The sequence below is a fragment of the Oncorhynchus kisutch genome, linkage group LG17 (genome assembly GCF_002021735.2).
Source record: "Oncorhynchus kisutch isolate 150728-3 linkage group LG17, Okis_V2, whole genome shotgun sequence".
NCBI lineage: Eukaryota > Metazoa > Chordata > Actinopteri > Salmoniformes > Salmonidae > Oncorhynchus > Oncorhynchus kisutch.
In genome coordinates, this window is record NC_034190.2 from 31,059,604 (window position 1) to 31,077,304 (window position 17,701).

The 17,701-nt window shown below is 41.6% G+C and overlaps 1 long non-coding RNA gene and 1 gene segment (V, D, J or C); one reads left to right on the forward strand and one right to left on the reverse strand.

Moving 5' to 3' along the window:
• The first annotated feature begins 3,667 nt into the window (after positions 1–3,667).
• Positions 3,668–7,057, forward strand: LOC109907435 (Ig kappa-b4 chain C region-like). The segment is given in 3 exon segments: positions 3,668–3,703; positions 4,976–5,159; positions 6,456–7,057. Coding segments are annotated over 3 exon segments (543 nt in total).
• Positions 7,058–8,335: 1,278 nt separating this feature from the next.
• LOC116354479 (uncharacterized) lies at positions 8,336–9,410 on the reverse strand. Its single transcript, XR_004203793.1, has 2 exons — positions 9,324–9,410; positions 8,336–9,167 (listed from the first exon to the last, which is right to left on the reverse strand). It is a non-coding gene; the product is annotated as an uncharacterized LOC116354479 (long non-coding RNA).
• Positions 9,411–17,701: the final 8,291 nt, after the last annotated feature.

Sequence of the window (17,701 nt, forward strand, 5' to 3'; positions counted from 1 at the left end):
GGTTTTAAAAGTATGTGGAGCAATGAGGCAGGACAGATATGCAAAACCCCAATATTTTACGCAAATACACCACACATACAAAAGAAGTCAACAGGCCTACTGTATATTACATTTGAGAATACTGAAATCATAAACCACACAATGTAACATCTATATTATAAATGAGGCATCGTTTGACCCACTTACACAGTGGTTTATGTCCATCAACAGTGGTTGTCAGTCTCAGAAGGTCAATTAAGTTCAACAGTAAAATTACTGCCTCTGTATGTTTCAGACCTTCTCAAGATGGACAGTAGTGGTGCTCTGTACAAGCTCCCCCAGATCCATATGAAATTAAAGTTACACACTCTATATACCCATTCAGTTGTTAGGAGCATATGTAGTGTACAACTTTATTTATTTTTATCCAGTTTAGTTTCCATTAGTCAGCACCTATTGAAACATTTTGGGGGGGTGCGTCAGATCATGCTTTTCACCATCCTATCATAACCCCAAAAAACTGTTTATAGTTTTAAAATATGTTTTAAACTACAGTATCATGTCGATCTCATGGTGTGTCAAACCTTGCATCCACACTGGGGACTAAAGATAGGAGGGAGGACTGACAGTCATAGCAGTCATACCTCATATCAGAGGTGTTGAGGGTTTCTCTTTCATATAGAAATATAGCCTATGCTGTTGAATACATGGTTTACAGCATCAATTTATGTTGAGGATTCAGCCTTTTCTCTCATTTTGAACCAAAATACATGGTGCTTAGGGTGAGGATAACGCTGTCTGTCTGTGTACCAAATGTGTTACATCTGACATATCACAAGTTCTACCTTAATTTGGTCCAGAAACATTTTGTTTGGCTGTGTTGACAAGTTGTCTCACTTCTTGTTGTGGCTTAGAATGAATCGGACAGAGTTGAACCCATGATGGGCATCAGAGTGGTGCAAGAACAAAAACATCCTATGGCGTTCTGCATTAGGATCGAACAGCCCCCGTGATATGCAGCTGTTCAGGGAAGCTAGAAACCATTATACACAGGCAGTTAGAAAAGCCAAGGCTAGCTTTTTCAAGCTGAAATTTGCTTCCTGCAACACTAACTCAAAAAAGTTCTGGGACACTGTAAAGTCCATGGAGAATAAGAACACCTCCTCCCAGCTGCCCACTGCACTGAAGATAGGAAACACTGTCACCACTGATAAATCCACCATAATTGAGAATTTCAATAAGCATTTTTCTACGGCTGGCCATGCTTTCCACCTGGCTACTCCTACCCCGGTCAACAGCACTGCACCCCCCACAGCAACTCGCCCAAGCCTTCCCCATTTCTCCTTCTCCCAAATCCGTTCAGCTGATGTTCTGAATGAGCTGCAAAATCTGGACCCCTACAAATCAGCCGGGCTAGACAATCTGGACCCTTTCTTTCTAAAATGATCTGCCGAAATTGTTGCCACCCCTATTACTAGCCTGTTCAACCTCTCTTTCGTGTCGTCTGAGATTCCCAAAGATTGGAAAGCAGCTGCGGTCATCCCCCTCTTCAAAGGGGGGGGACACTCTTGACCCAAACTGCTACAGACCTATATCTATCCTACCATGCCTTTCTAAGGTCTTCGAAAGCCAAGTCAACAAACAAATTACCGACCATTTAGAATCTCACCATACCTTCTCTGCTATGCAATCTGGTTTCAGAGCTGGTCATGGGTGCACCTCAGCCACGCTCAAGGTCCTAAATGATATCTTAACCACCATCGATAAGAAACATTACTGTGCAGCCGTATTCATTGATCTGGCCAAGGCTTTCGACTCTGTCAATCACCACATCCTCATCGGCAGACTCGACAGCCTTGGTTTCTCAAATGATTGCCTCGCCTGGTTCACCAACTACTTCTCTGATAGAGTTCAGTGTGTCAATTCGGAGGGTCTGCTGTCCGGACCTCTGGCAGTCTCTATGGGGGTGCCACAGGGTTCAATTCTTGGACCGACTCTCTTCTCTGTATACATCAATGAGGTCGCTCTTGCTGCTGGTGAGTCTCTGATCCACCTCTACGCAGACGACACCATTCTGTATACTTCTGGCCCTTCTTTGGACACTGTGTTAACAACCCTCCAGGCAAGCTTCAATGCCATACAACTCTCCTTCCGTGGCCTCCAATTGCTCTTAAATACAAGTAAAACTAAATGCATGCTCTTCAACCGATCGCTACCTGCACCTACCCGCCTGTCCAACATCACTACTCTGGACGGCTCTGACTTAGAATACGTGGACAACTACAAATACTTAGGTGTCTGGTTAGACTGTAAACTCTCCTACCAGACCCATATCAAACATCTCCAATCCAAAGTTAAATCTAGAATTGGCTTCCTATTTCGCAACAAAGCATCCTTCACTCATGCTGCATAACATACCCTTGTAAAACTGACCATCCTACCAATCCTCGACTTTGGCGATGTCATTTACAAAATAGCCTCCAATACCCTACTCAACAAATTGGATGCAGTCTATCACAGTGCAATCCATTTTGTCACCAAAGCCCCATATACTACCCACCATTGCGACCTGTACGCTCTCGTTGGCTGGCCCTCGCTTTATACTCGTCGCCAAACCCACTGGCTCCATGTCATCTACAAGACCCTGCTAGGTAAAGTCCCCCCTTATCTCAGCTCGCTGGTCACCATAGCATCTCCCACCTGTAGCACACGCTCCAGCAGGTATATCTCTCTAGTCACCCCCAAAACCAATTCTTTCTTTGGCCGCCTCTCCTTCCAGTTCTCTGCTGCCAATGACTGGAACGAACTACAAAATTCTCTGAAACTGGAAACACTTATCTCCCTCACTAGCATTAAGCACCAACTGTCAGAGCAGCTCACAGATTACTGCACCTGTACATAGCCCACCTATAATTTAGCCCAAACAACTACCTTTTTCCCTACTGTATTTAATTTATTTCTTTATTTTGCTCCTTTGCACCCCATTATTTTTATTTCTACTTTGCACATTCTTCCATTGCAAATCTACCATTCCAGTGTTTTACTTGCTATATTGTATTTACTTTGCCACCATGGCCTTTTTTGCCTTTACCTCCCTTATCTCACCTCATTTGCTCACATCGTATTTAGACTTGTTTATACTGTATTATTGACTGTATGTTTGTTTTACTCCATGTGTAACTCTGTGTCGTTGTATCTGTCGAACTGATTTGCTTTATCTTGGCCAGGTCGCAATTGTAAATGAGAACTTGTTCTCAACTTGCCTACCTGGTTAAATAAAGGTGAAATAAAATAAAATAAAAAGGTTTGAAATGTTGCATACATCTGTGTTTTTCCATTGTGCTCAATAGTAAAATACCTGTCAAGATTTTAAGGCAACTTAACAAGTGTGATGAAGTAATTGAACAAGTTGGAGCTCCTCTGAACAAAAGCAGAAGTAGCCTCTATGTAGCCTACTGCAAAACATCTATTTATGAATTAAAACGAAATCAATTTATTCATGCATGGGAAAGATGGATTTGACCAATGGAGGTCAAGCTTGAATGGGGGTTAGATCCCCAAAGGAACAAATCTAGGCTACCCTATAGATACATAGAAAGTACAGGCTATACAGACAGCTTGCAGGCGGTCCAGAATCCAGCCAGCCAGGAGAGTATAGATACACACATGTATCGTGGCCATGTACAAGATGTCGGAGGACGCCAGGTTCAGCATGACACACATGGTAAAGTTGGGGTGTTGGGACTAGCTGTGCAGTTTGACCACCAGAACAGCTATGTTACCAGGGAGGCCCAGAACACAGCACAGCCCCAGGACGATGTTTGAAATCAGGCGGCCTGAATCCAGGGAGGTGGGGTCCATGCTGGAGGTGCTGGAGGAGTTCAGGTGCTCCGTGGTCGATGAAAGATAAGAGATCTAAGAGATATCTGGAAGACAGTAGACTTTAGACATTTAATTATTTGTTTCTAAAAAAAAATGTATACTGTTAAAACAGTCTCTACACTAGTAAACAGAGTGCATGAAATCCTCACAAGTTTTTCTCTTCTCTTGATCTCATGTCATAGAGTGATAGTGGGTGAAAGGTGTGGGTTAACTGCCTCTGATCAGATTCCTCCTGATGAGCTGTGTGTGTTTTTTGTTGTTGTAGATTTACCCCCTTTTCTCCCCAATTTGTAATTACAGTCTTGTCTCATCACAGCAACTCCCCTATGGACTCAGGAGAGGCGAAGGTCGAGAGCCATGCGTCCTGCGAAACACAATCCTGGAAAGCCGCACTGTTTCTTGACACACTGCTCACTGAACTCGAAGCCAGCCACAGCAATGTGTTGGAGGAAACACTGTCCAGCTGGCAACCGAGATCAGCTTGCAGGCGCTTTTTCCACCACAAGAAGTCGCTAGAGCTTGATGGGACAAGGAAATCCAGGCCGGCCAAACTCTTACCTAACCCGGAAGACGCTGGCCTAATTGTGCGATGCTTCATGGGTCTCCCGGTCATGGCCAGCTGTGACACAGCCTGGGATCAACCTCAGGTCTGTAATGACTGATGACAAGCATACCCATAATATGGAGCCTCCACTATCCTTGAAAATATGAAGAGTGGTACTCAGTAATGTGTTTTATTGGATTTGTCCCAAACATAACACTTTGTTTTCAGGGCATAAAGTTCATTTCAATGCCACATTTGTGCAGTTTTACTTTAGTGCCTTATTCCAAACAGGATGAATGTTTTGGAATATTTGTATTCTGCACAGGCTTCCTTCTTTTCACTCTGTCTTGTAGGTTAGTACTGTATTGAGGAGTAACTATCGTATAATGTTGTTGATCCATGCTCAGTTTTCTCCTATCACAGCCATCACACTCTGTAACTATCTTAAAAAGTCCCCATTCAATTCAGGCTGTTAGACAACAAAATGTGGAAAAAGTCAAAGGGTGTGAATACTTTCTGAAGGAACTGCACATCAACCTAGTAAACCAGCCATTTTCAAAATGTTGAAAGTTCAATGGGGAAAGTGAATGTGTCCAGTCTACTGGAGTTCCAGCGTGTACCAGTAGGGGGCATCAGTTCCATGTCTCTGTTATCATTCCCCTCTGTGTCTGTCTGGAGGTTTTTGTCCAGCCAGTAAATCAGAATCTATCACTGTGGTGGACTTTCAGTGGAGGGACCAAACTGAGTGTTGGCAGTAAGTATTCAGTTCTTGATCTTGACCTCTGAAATCAAAATCAAAATTCATTTTCTTAACATTATTACAACTCCCTTAAATAGAAGGTAGAAATGTATATTTATTCTTGGAGAATTTGTTTTGCATTTATTTTCCTTAAAGTAAATTTAGTTAAATCAAAATGCCTATTCAAGATGTAATATATCAAACAAGGTTATACCGTGTGTATTCATTTGGAACAGAGATACTGTTGAAATAAGAGTGGTTTAGATGAATGTAGCTTTACAAAGAGCAAAAGCAGTGTCTCTATAGTGTCAGAGGTTTTTGTACGGCCGCTGAATGAGATTGTATCACTGTGGCACACTTTTGGTGGAGGCACTAGACTGGATGTTGGAAGTAAGTTTACCTACCTCTAATAAAGAAAATGTTCTGACCTTGCATATAGATGCACTGATGATCTTGTGAGAGAAGAAACTAAGATTAAAATGGAAATAAATGCTATGCATAGTTATGTTTTTGGTTAAAGAGTTATTCTCTTCATAAGAGTCCCCATTTGTATGAAAATATATTTTGGTTAAACCTCAAATATTAAGCTATTATTTTTGGTTAACAGACCTAGTCTCGTAAATAATATCACTATTCATTTTATTTAAATGTGTCTTTTAAATGTATATAATTGTTGTAAGATGGTTATATTCAACTTAATTCACTCCTTCAGCATTCAGCTGCAAGGTATTGCTTAGATTTGCTATCTATTGAAAAGACTTGCTATCTTGTGAAGTCCAGCTTTTCTGCTGTTCATATGAATATAGGTTTATTTTCAATTAAAACTTAAATGTTTTAGTGTGACTTTTAAACTAAATGTATTTCATTGTTAGGTGTTTACAGTCAACTGGAATTTATTTCTTCAGCACAGGCATATTATCAACCAATTGTAATTTAATTAATAATTTAAGAATTGTTCAATACATTCTGTGAAATGTTCTTTAAAAGAATCATCATAATAATTAATAATGAAATGCAGTTTGATTCATAGGAGTTTATTCCATTACAATAAGGGAGGAATATTTCACATTTTAAATAGTACAATTTTGAAGATAGTTGATTGTATTTTCAGTCATCTCATGTAGTTATAATATGCTTCAGTAGCTACTCAAAGGGAAGTGTGATAAACTGACTGTCTGTATGAGGAACAGAAACCTACTGATGGAAAAAAACGTAATTTACAGCTAAGATGTTAAACTGCTGCATCATTATTGTCATATCAGTCTGATGATTGATAGTTCCCCTCTCCATAACTTCCCACCTGTCTTTTAGGTGATGTTCGTCCCACCCTGACAGTCCTGCCCCCCTCCAGTGTGGAGCTGCAGCAGGGGAAGGCCACTCTCATGTGCCTGGCCAACAAGGGCTTCCCCTCAGACTGGAAGCTGAGCTGGAAGGTGGACGGCAGCAGCAGCAACACCTGGGAGGTGACCGGGAGCCCCGGGGTCCTGGAGAAGGACGGCCACTACAGCTGGAGCAGCACCCTAACCCTCCCTGTCGACCAGTGGAAGAAGGTGGGCTCTGTGACCTGTGAGGCCACCCAGGGCTCCCAGTCTCCTCTCTCTGAGACACTGAGGAGAGACCAGTGTTCTGATTAATGAGCTCCCCCCTCTGACTCCACTGTTTTTACTCTGCACCTCTCCTTCTTACTGTTCCAGCAATACCAGCACACTGATCTAATGCTGGGCTGGATCCTGTGTGGGAATCCTTCCTCCAGCAGGAGCTTTTAGCATAGTGGAACAAAGAACAGAACACATGTCTGATTCTGATGTCAAGTAGATCTGTTTGGCTTTCATATCACATGTGTTCTGAACCTAATTACTGTAATGCTGTTGGTTCTGACATGTTGAGATAATAAAGACGTTCAAAATGTTAAATTGTGTGCCTGGATATCATTCTTTACTGAGGTTTACCATTAGACATGTTTCTTTATGATTTGTTTAGTTTTCATAAAGAATGGAGAGCTCTGCCATGAAACACAATGTTACTGATACATTTCAGTTAATGAACCTCTCTCAATGAACGCTTAGCTGATTGGGCCAAATTTGGTACCAGTCAAACGGATATCTACAGTACGACTCAAACTGAATCCATGTGCTCTAAACTCACTGGTCTTCATGATGTTACTAATCCTGAAGACATGTTCTAAACTCACTGGTCTTTATGATGTTACTAATACTAAAGACATGTTCTAAACCCACTGGTCTTCATGATGTTACTAATACTGAAGACATGTTCTAAACTCACTGGTCTTCATGATGTTACTAATACTAAAGACATGTTCTAAACCCACTGGTCTTATGATGTTTCTAATACTAAAGACATATTATAAACCCACTGGTCTTTATGATGTTACTAATACTAAAGACATGTTCTAAACTCACTGGTCTTCATGATGTTACTAATACTAAAGACATGTTCTAAACTCACTGGTCTTTATGATGTTACTAATACTAAAGACATGTTCTAAACCCACTGGTCTTCATGATGTTACTAATACTGAAGACATGTTCTAAACTCACTGGTCTTCATGATGTTACTAATACTAAATACATGTTCTAAACCCACTGGTCTTATGATGTTTCTAATACTAAAGACATGTTCTAAACTCACTGGTCTTCATGATGTTACTAATACTAAAGACATATTATAAACCCACTGGTCTTTATGATGTTACTAATACTAAAGACATGTTCTAAACTCACTGGTCTTCATGATGTTACTAATACTAAAGACATGTTCTAAACTCACTGGTCTTCATGATGTTACTAATACTAAAGACATATTATAATCCCACTGGTCTTTATGATGTTACTAATACTAAAACCATGTGCTCTAAACTCACTGGTCTTCATGATGTTACTAATACTGAAGACATTATAAACCCATGGATCTTCATGAGGTTTCTAATACTGAAGACATGTGTTCTAAACTCACTGGAACTATCTGGGACAGGTGAACATCTGGCTACTGTGCTGCTCTATTCTGGGAGTGTTGCAGTAACCCTGCCCATGCAAATATCACTTTCAGCCTCACCACAGAACACAATCTCCCAGCCTCAAACCCTCTGGGACTGGGGCAGCTGTGTGTGTCTGACTAGAGCTGACTAGGGCTGGAGAACCAGAATTCACGCTGGACTTTGCATAACGTTCAAGTTGGGGACTTCACTCTCAGGTCTTTATATTTATACGTGATCTACATTTATTTGTGACAGATATACTGTATCACGATGAAATCAAAATCGTTCTTCTTGAATTGAAACGAAATGACTGTATTCCCTCTGTCAAGATTGGAGAGGTATAGAAGTTGAGTAGGGCATAAATGGTTGGGTTTGGACAGGGTCAACATTCATGCTATTGCATAATGAAATGGGTGCTTCTTACAATATGAAGAGAAGTCAAAGCATAAATATAAACCTATTCTGAATTTTGCTTAACATGTCCTTAAAAAGAAAGCATTTTCTACAGCTCTGTATCCTTAGTGGTCCCAGTGTGTTTACAATGATTTACATTTTTTTGGAGAATATATTGAGAGAAATGTACAGTATGCGTCATATTTCAAAGAATTGGAGTTTAGAATACTTTAGAATACGGGAGACTCCGTAGCTCTGCAGCTGTTGAGTCAGAGCAGTTCCTCTTTAGCTGCAGGAGGTTTTTGTATGGTGTTCTAACACTGTGTGAATGGAAAGCTGGCACCCTGCTGACAGTAGTAATCTGCTGCATCTTCAGCCTGGACTCCACTGATGGTCAGAGTGTAATGAGTATAAGAACTACCAGATCCACTCCCACTGAAACGACCTGGAATCCCAGACTGACGGGTTGTTGCATAATAAACCAGGAGTTTAGGAGCTTCTCCAGGTTTCTGCAGGTACCAGTGGAGATTATGACTAGTACTTGAACTGGCTGTACAGCTGATTGAAACAGTCTCTCCTGGACATAACAGACTGAGATTTAGGAGACTGAGTCAGAATTATATCTGCTGATGATTCTGAAAGATAAACAAAGGTGAAGAAAGGTTGATTAGTAAGGTTATCACAACAACAAACATATCATAAAAGCAAAGCCTTTTAAACAAAACTGTCAAATTAACGAATGTGTATCTCTGAAGCCAAACCCATAATAAATCAAAGTTAGTGTCTCTCACCCTGAACAAGGAGCCCCAGTGTCCCCAGCAGTAGAATCAGTGACATCATCATTGTGCTGCGTGTCAGTGGCTCTGAAAGGAGTGAACAGTCACTGATCAACACTGGGGTTTTAAAAGTATGTGGAGCAATGAGGCAGGACAGCTATGCAAATATCTCATATTTTATGCAAATGTGTGTGTGTGCGCGCACGCGTACATTACAGAGAGAGAGAGAGATGAAATAAGTCAAGTTTCCAATAGTAGGCCTGAATCAAATCATTTTTTTGGGTCACATACACGTGATTAGTGCTCCTACACCTGCATTGCTTGCTGTTTGGGGTTTTAGGCTGGGTGTCTGTACAGCACTTTGAGATATAAGCTGATGTACGAAGGGCTATATAAATAAATTGGATTTTGGGATCGGGCTTGGGCTTGGGCTTGGGCTCGGTTTGATCTCCTTGATGATCTTTTTGGCCTTCCTGTGACATCGGGTGCTGTAGGTATCCTGGAGGGCGGGTAGTTTGCCCCCGGTAATGCGTTCTGCAGACCATACCACCCTCTGGAGAGCCTTGTGGTTGCGGGCGGTGCAGTTTCCGTACCAGGCAGTGATACAGCCTGACAGGATGCTTTCAATTGTGCATCTGTAAAGGTTTGTGAGGGTTTTAGGTTACAAGCCAAATGTCTTTAGCCTCCTGAGGTTGCAGAGGCTCTGTTGCGCTTTCTTCACCACACTGTCTGTGTGGGTGGTCCATTTCACTTTGTCAGTGATGTGTACACCAAGGAACTTGAAGCTTTCCACCTTCTCCACTGTGGTCCCATTGATGTAGATAGGGGGGTGTGCCCTCTGCTGTTTCCTGAAGTCCACAATCATCTCCTTTGTTTTGTTGACGTTGAATGAGAGGTTGTTTTCCGGGCACCGCACTCCCAGAGCCCTCACCTCCTCACTGTAGGCTGTCTTGTCATCGTTGGTTATCAAGCCTACTACTGTTGTGTTGTCTGCAAACTTGAGGATTGAGTTGGAGGCGTGCTTGGCCACGCAGTCATGGGTGAACAGGGAGTTCAGGAGGGGGCTCAGCTCGCACCCTTGTGGGATCAGCAGAGTAGAGGGGATGTTTCCTACCTTCATCACCTGGGGGTGGCCCGTCAGGAAGTCTAGGACCCAGTTGCACAGGGCGGGGTTCAGACCCAGGGCCTCTAGTTTAATGATGAGATTGGAGGGTACTATGGTGTTGAATGCTGAGCTATAGTCAATAAACAGCATTCTAACATTGGTGTTCCTCTTGTCCAGTTGGTTTATGGCAGAGTACAGTGATGGCGATTGCATCGTCTGTGGATCTATTGGGGCGGTAAGCAAATTGAAGTGGGTCTAGGATGTCTGGTAAGGTAGAGGTGATATGATCCTTGACTAGTCTCTCAAAGCACTTCATGATGACAGAGGTGAGTGCTACGGGGCGATAGCCATTGAGTTCAGTTACCTTTGCCTTCTTGGGTACAGGAACAGTGGTGGCCATCTTGAAGCATGTGGGGACAGCAGACTGGGATAGGTAGAGATTGAACATGCCTGTAAACACACCAGCCAGCTGGTCTGCACATTCTCTGAGGATGCGGCTAGAGATGCTGTCTGGGCTGGCAGCCTTGCGAGGGTTAACACATTTAAATGTTTTACTCAAATCGTCCACGGAGAAGGAGAGCCCACAGTCCTTGATAGCAGGCCGCGTCGGTGGCACTATGTTATCCTCAAAGCATGCAAAGAATGTGTTTAGCCTGTCCGGAAGCAAGACCTTGGTCTCGGTGACGCGGCTGGTTTTCCTTTTGTAGTCCGTGATTGTCTGTAGTCCCTGCCACATACGTCTCATGTCTGAGCCATTGAATTGCGATTCCACTTTAACTCTATACTAGAGGTCAACCGATTATGATTTTTCCATGCCGATACCGATACCGGTTATTGGAGAGCAAACAAAGCCGATACCGATTAATCGGCCGATGTAAAAAAATTGTGGTGTTGGAGAAGAAAGTAAAAGTGCAATATGTGCCATGTAAGAAAGCTAACGTTTAAGTTCCTTGCTCAGAACATGAGAACATATGAAAGCTGGTGGTTCCTTTTAACATGAGTCTTCAATATTCCCAGGTAAGAAGTTTTAGGTTGTAGTTATTATAGGAAGTATAGGACTATTTCCCTCTATACCATTTGTATTTCATTAACCTTTGACTATTGGATGTTCTTATAGGCACTTTAGTATTGCCAGTGTAACAGTATAGCTTCCGTCCCTCTCCTCGCTCCTCTCTGGGCTCGAACCAGGAACACAACGACAACAGCCACCCTTGAAGCAGCGTTACCCATGCAGAGCAAGGGGAACAACCACTCCAAGTCTCAGAGCGAGTGACGTTTGAAACGCTATTAGCACGCGCTAACTAGCTCGCCATTTCACTTCGGTTACACCAGCCTCATCTCGGGAGTTGACATGCTTGAAGTCATAAACAGCACAATGCTTGACGTACAACAAAGAGCTGCTGGCAAAATGCACGAAAGTGCTGTTTCAATGAATGCTTACGAGCCTGCTGCTGCCGACCACCGCTCAGTCAGATACTTAGATACTTGTATGCTTGTATGCTCAGTCAGATTATATGCAACGAAGGACACGCTAGATAAACTAGTAATATCATCAACCATGTGTAGTTAACTAGTGATTATGATTGATTGATTTATTGTTTTTTATAAGATAAGTTTAATGCTAGCTAGCAACTTACCTTGGCTTACTGCATTCGCATAACAGGCAGTCTCCTTGTGGAGTGCAACGAGAGGCAGGTGGTTATAGCGTTGGACTAGTTAACTCTAAGGTTGCAAGATTGGATCCCCCGAGCTGACAAGATGAAAATATGTCGTTCTGCCCCTGAACGAGGCAGTTAACCCACCGTTCCTAGGCCATCATTGAAAATAAGAATGTGTTCTTAACTGACTTGCCTAGTTAAATAAAGATTAAATAAAGGTGTAAAAAAACTAAAAAATGTAACCTTTTTTTTTTTATCGGCCTAATCGATGTCCAAAAATAACGATTTCCGATTGTTATGGAAACTTGAAATCGGCCCTAATTAATCGGCCATTCCGATTAATCGGGTCGACCTCTACTCTATACAGACGTTTAGCTTGTTTGATTGCCTTGCGGAGTGAATAGCTACACTCTTTATATTCTGCCATATTACCATTCACCTTGCCATTGTTAAATGCAGTGGTTCGTGCTTTCAGTTTCGCACAAATTCTACCATTTATCCACGGTTTCTGGTTAGGGTAGGTTTTAATAGTCACAGTGGGTACTACATCTCCTATACACTTCCTTATAAACTCAGTCACCGCATCCGTGTATGCGTATAGATTATTTTCGCAAGCTAAAAACAATCCTGAAGAGTGGATTCCGATTGGTCAGACCAGCATTGAATAGTTTGAAGCACGGATACTTCCTGTTTGTGTCTCTGCCTATAGTACGGGAGGAGCAAGAAGGAGTTGTGGTCAGATTTGCCAAAAGGAGGGCGGGGGAGGGCCTTGTAAGCATTCCGGAAGTTTGAATAGCAATGGTTGAGAGTCTTAGCAGCGGAAGTAGTACAGTCGATATGTTTATAGAACTTCGGCAGCCTAGTCCTCAGATGTGCTTTGTTAAAATCCCCAGCTACAATAAATGCAGCCACAGGATATATAGTTTCCGATTTGGGCAAAGTCCAGTGAAGTTCTTTGAGGGCCGTCAAGGTATCAGCTTGAGGTGGGATGTAAATGGCCGCGGCAATGACAGAGGAGAATTCTCTTGGGAGATAATATGGTCGGCATATAATTGTAAGGTACTCTAGGTCGGGTGAACAAAAAGGACTTGAGTTCCTGTACGTTCCTAGAATTACACCATGAGCCTTTAATCATGAAACACACCCCTCCGCCCTTCTACTTTCCAGAGAGATATTTATTCCTGTCTGCGCAATGTAGTGAGAATCCTGCAGGCTTTACCGACTCCGACAGAGTATCCCGAGAGAGCCATGTTTCTGTGAAACAAAGTATGTTACAGGCCCCGATGTCTCTCTGGAAAGAAACCCTTGCTCTAAGCTCATCAACTTTGTTTTCCAAAGACTGAACATTAGCAAGTAATATACTCGGAAGTGGTGGGTGGTGTGCGCCCTCCTAAATTGAATCAACAGGCCGCCTCGAGTGCCTCTCCTCCGCCGATCAAAGGATCTGCTCCAGGGAAGTCGTATTCCTAGTCGTAATGCTGGTACTTCTGGTAAGGTACTGTCGCTCTAATATCCAATAGTTCTTCCCGGCTATATGTAATGACAAAAAAACATTTCCTAAGCAAATAATAGTACATAAAAAACTAAATACTGCAAAGAACATGTCGCGATGCTGCCATCTCCATCGGAGCCATCTTGTTCAGATGGCATGTTTGAGATGCTCTGGATCGACGTGTACGACGGCGTGTTCCAGTTGTACTCAGTCAGTTAAAAATGTGCTTAGAGTTTTGAAACATGAGCCATTTTGATGATCTGTTTAAATGTTTGTGCTTAGAGTTGTGAAAATGTACCACATACGTGTGAAAATTTAACCAAAGTGAGTGAAGAAAATGGCAGGTAACCTAGTGCTTAGAGCGTTGGACTTGTAACCGAAAGGTTGCAAGATTGAATCCCCAAGCTGGCAAGGTAAAAATCTGTCGTTCTGCCCCTGAACAAGGCAGTTATCCCACTGTTCCTAGGCCGTCATTGAAAATAAGATTTATTTCTTAACTGACTTGCCTACCTTAAATAAAGGTAAAAAAAAAAAACATCACACAGACTGCCATTACACACTGTGGTCAGAGGAGGGTGACAGAGCTCCACAACTGTCCCCCATGAAAAGGTAAGAAGAATATGGAGGCAGCCTAATGTATATCAAATCTGAGAATACTAAAATCATAGACAAACCACACATTGTAACAACTATTTATTAAATGGGGCCTAGTTTGACTCGCCCACACAGTGTGTGATGTCCCTCAACAGTGGTTGTCAGTCCCAGGAGAAGGTAAATGAAGCTGAACAGTAGAATTGCTGCCTCTATTTCCTTCAAACCTTCTCATGAGGGACAGTAGTGGAGCTCTGTCGCCCTCCTCTGACCACAGTGTGTAATGGCAGTCTGGGTGATGTGTATAGTGGGTGTTTTACTTAAGTTTCACTTTGGTGCAATTTTCACAAGTGTGGTACATTTTCACAACTCCACGCACAAACATCTAAACAGATCATCAAAATGGCTCATGTTTCAAAACTCTATGCACATTATCATGCTGAAACATGAGGTGATGGCGGCAGATAAATGGCACGACAATGGGCCTCCGGATCTCCTCACAGTTATCTCTGTGCATTCAAATTGCAATCGATAAAACGCCATTTCTACAACCAAATTATCTAAAACGACGATGGAGGCGGATTATGGTAGAGAAATGAACATTACATTATCTGGCAACAGCTCTGGTGGACATTCCTGCAGCCAGCATGCTAATTGTACGATCTGTCAAACTGTTATACATCTGTGGCACAAGACTGGCATAAAAGGGACCTTTTATTGTCCCCAGCACAAGGTGCACCTGTCAGGTGGATGGATTATCTTGGAAAATGCTAAATGCGCACTAAGAGGTATGTAAGCAGATTTGTGTTATACTAATGTCAATCTTATGTTTCAATTAGTGTTGTTTTCATTGCTAGTAAGCATTCAGTGTAATTCAATTACTAAAGATCCACTAACATACATAAAAAAGGACAACATGCAAAAACATTTGATTTAATATTTGGCTTTAGCATACAGCTGCCAAGAACCCTATTCTTCCCGGCTTTCTCCCCTTTAACCATCTCATGCTAAACTTCCCTTTAGTTATATTAGCAGGCCTCAATTTACCTCCATGCAACCTGAGAATACAAACCAACAGTCCTAATTGCAACCACACTGCTCTGAAGGATGGTTGACGCAAACTCCAAAGCTAAGAGACCAAGAGGATTAAATGAGTTGAGTAAATAACAGGTACATTTTAGAACCGTTCCACCCACAGCAATGCATGTAGGAGACGAAAGAACTTCCAAAGCAATGTTCACTCAGTCGAGAAGGATTACGCAACTAGAGACACTCTGACCTCCTGTGAACCTAACATTACACCAGATCTTTACCATCATTATCTCTACAGTCTTTTTTACACATCTCCACAATGTCAGTTACTACTGGCAGTCATTTTTAACTTCATTACTGACTAAAACAGTAAGTGACTAAATTCCTTCCGGCACTCAATGAAACGCACCAATTTTCACCAAGACTCATTTTGTTTGTGTCAAATTTGAACCATATAAATTATGCAATTGGGAATGCTGTATTCACTTCCAAATCCTACACGTAGTGGCTTCAAGAAAACAGTCTTGCAAAATGTGTGCACTTTTATCATTTAAGGTTAACGTTCAACAATTTCTTCCAACTTTTGTAACAAATACATGTAGAATATTTTGCCAACAAAATAAGAGGCTCATTAAGAAAACAGCCTTAAAACAATGTTTCAGGATTTGAGCATGACTGTCATTTCAAGTTTTAAAATTCTAAGTGCAACAATTAAACTTCTTAAAACACATTTATAAAAATGCAATAAATTATACATTGGACCCTACAAAATATACTTGGCCTAAATATACTAATCACCCAGAAAGATGTGTGCACGACTGCAACAATATGCATTTTAACACCGTTTTAAAACAAATTAAATCAGAGGTAGTGAAGAATTACTGTAATGTTGCGTGTGCAATTTTGTTTGTTTGCTTTAAAAAAAATCATTGTAAATACAAATACTACATTTTAAGGAGGCTATAACCATTAATGATGTATTCTTCCTATTTAACATGTGTTCAACAACACTGCTCTGTGTCTGCTCCACCCACACACAAACAAACGTAGGAGACGTTTCAACCTATGAGACAACAATCTTAGTCGCATTCCTTTGAGCAAACTAAATGAAATAGTCCTTTTGAACATTTTTATGAGCTCAAATTTTAAACATTCAAAGTTAAACATTAAAGAAAAAATCTGCATTGCAGAGATATGGACAAATACCAGACTTCTATCAGTCTTCTTCAAGCTTCTGGAGTGAGCTTGTTTTGGTTTTTTTGGAATTGTGACAACAACCTCTGCACGTCCAGATTTAGAATAATCTTCTGCAGGACTTCAAAAGTGTATTTGAGCTCTGGTGGGTAGCTTAGGTCCAAACAGTATATCAGTCCAAACAACAGAGCACAAGCCATCGCAATGTTCCCCAAACCACCGAGGGCCTCCACACCGATGTCCTCTGGGTCATCTCCAGGCTCCACACCATCCTTCTTTATGACATACACTCCCATTACAGTTAGCTCCATGGAAGTGTTGGACTCAAGGTTTGTGTTCTGTGGAGTAAAATCTGACAAATACATTTTCCGAGTCTAGACAAAGTGTGGCAAGGCAAGGCAAGGCAAAGTTAAATATGCTGATTGCTGAGCATAAAATTGTCAATTGTAAAACAAACGTAATTTTCTTCATAAAATTGTCAACAAATTAAGTCTGTACATTTCCAACTGTATGAAGTAATACAGATACATACATTATTTAAAAAAATAGTACAACATGAAATATAAGGTTGGACATCCCAGTGAGCACTGAAAGCATTCATTGGAGAACTAGGGAAGGAAGTAACATCAGTGTATGTAGTAACTCACCAGATATTCCGTCACAAGTTTCTCATGGTCTTCGTTCAGGAAGGTGCTCAAGGACTTGACACATGCTCATCTTGTATGTAATTGTGTCATCCTGAGGGGGAAAAAAGGGAACCCATTCTGACAATATTCAGCATTTTAGGCAGCAGTTTGAAAAAAAAGAACTCTGCAGTCTTGGTCGCAAACTGCAAGTTTTGAGCAAGGTTATTGGTGTGGTAGACAATACTTAGGTCTCTGGAGCCCAAAAGACTAGTACTCAACATCTACACAAGATCTCAACAAGATCTCAACCAAATCAAAACACAAAATGAGGCATTCTGACCAAAAAGTTCACCATGTGAGTTTACCAATTACCTCATCTCTGGCTGAAGCAGATGTAATCAGTAGAATCACATGATTAAGTGTTTTGATTAAGTGAAAACCTGCATACCTCTTGGCACATTTGCCTACCATATGTATAGAGAATTATGCTCACGCAATTGTAATGACAGGGGCATAAAAAGCATTTTATAAGCATAACCACTTTAATACAAACCTTGGAGATGGCCAACCATGAGATGTCTTTCTTCCAGCCGCTCCACCTTTGCGTCGAAAGATCTCCTTCATGCGTGGAGAGTACCGATCGAGCTCAGCAAAATAATGTAGATAGAGGTACAGTTGATATGCCGCATGAACTC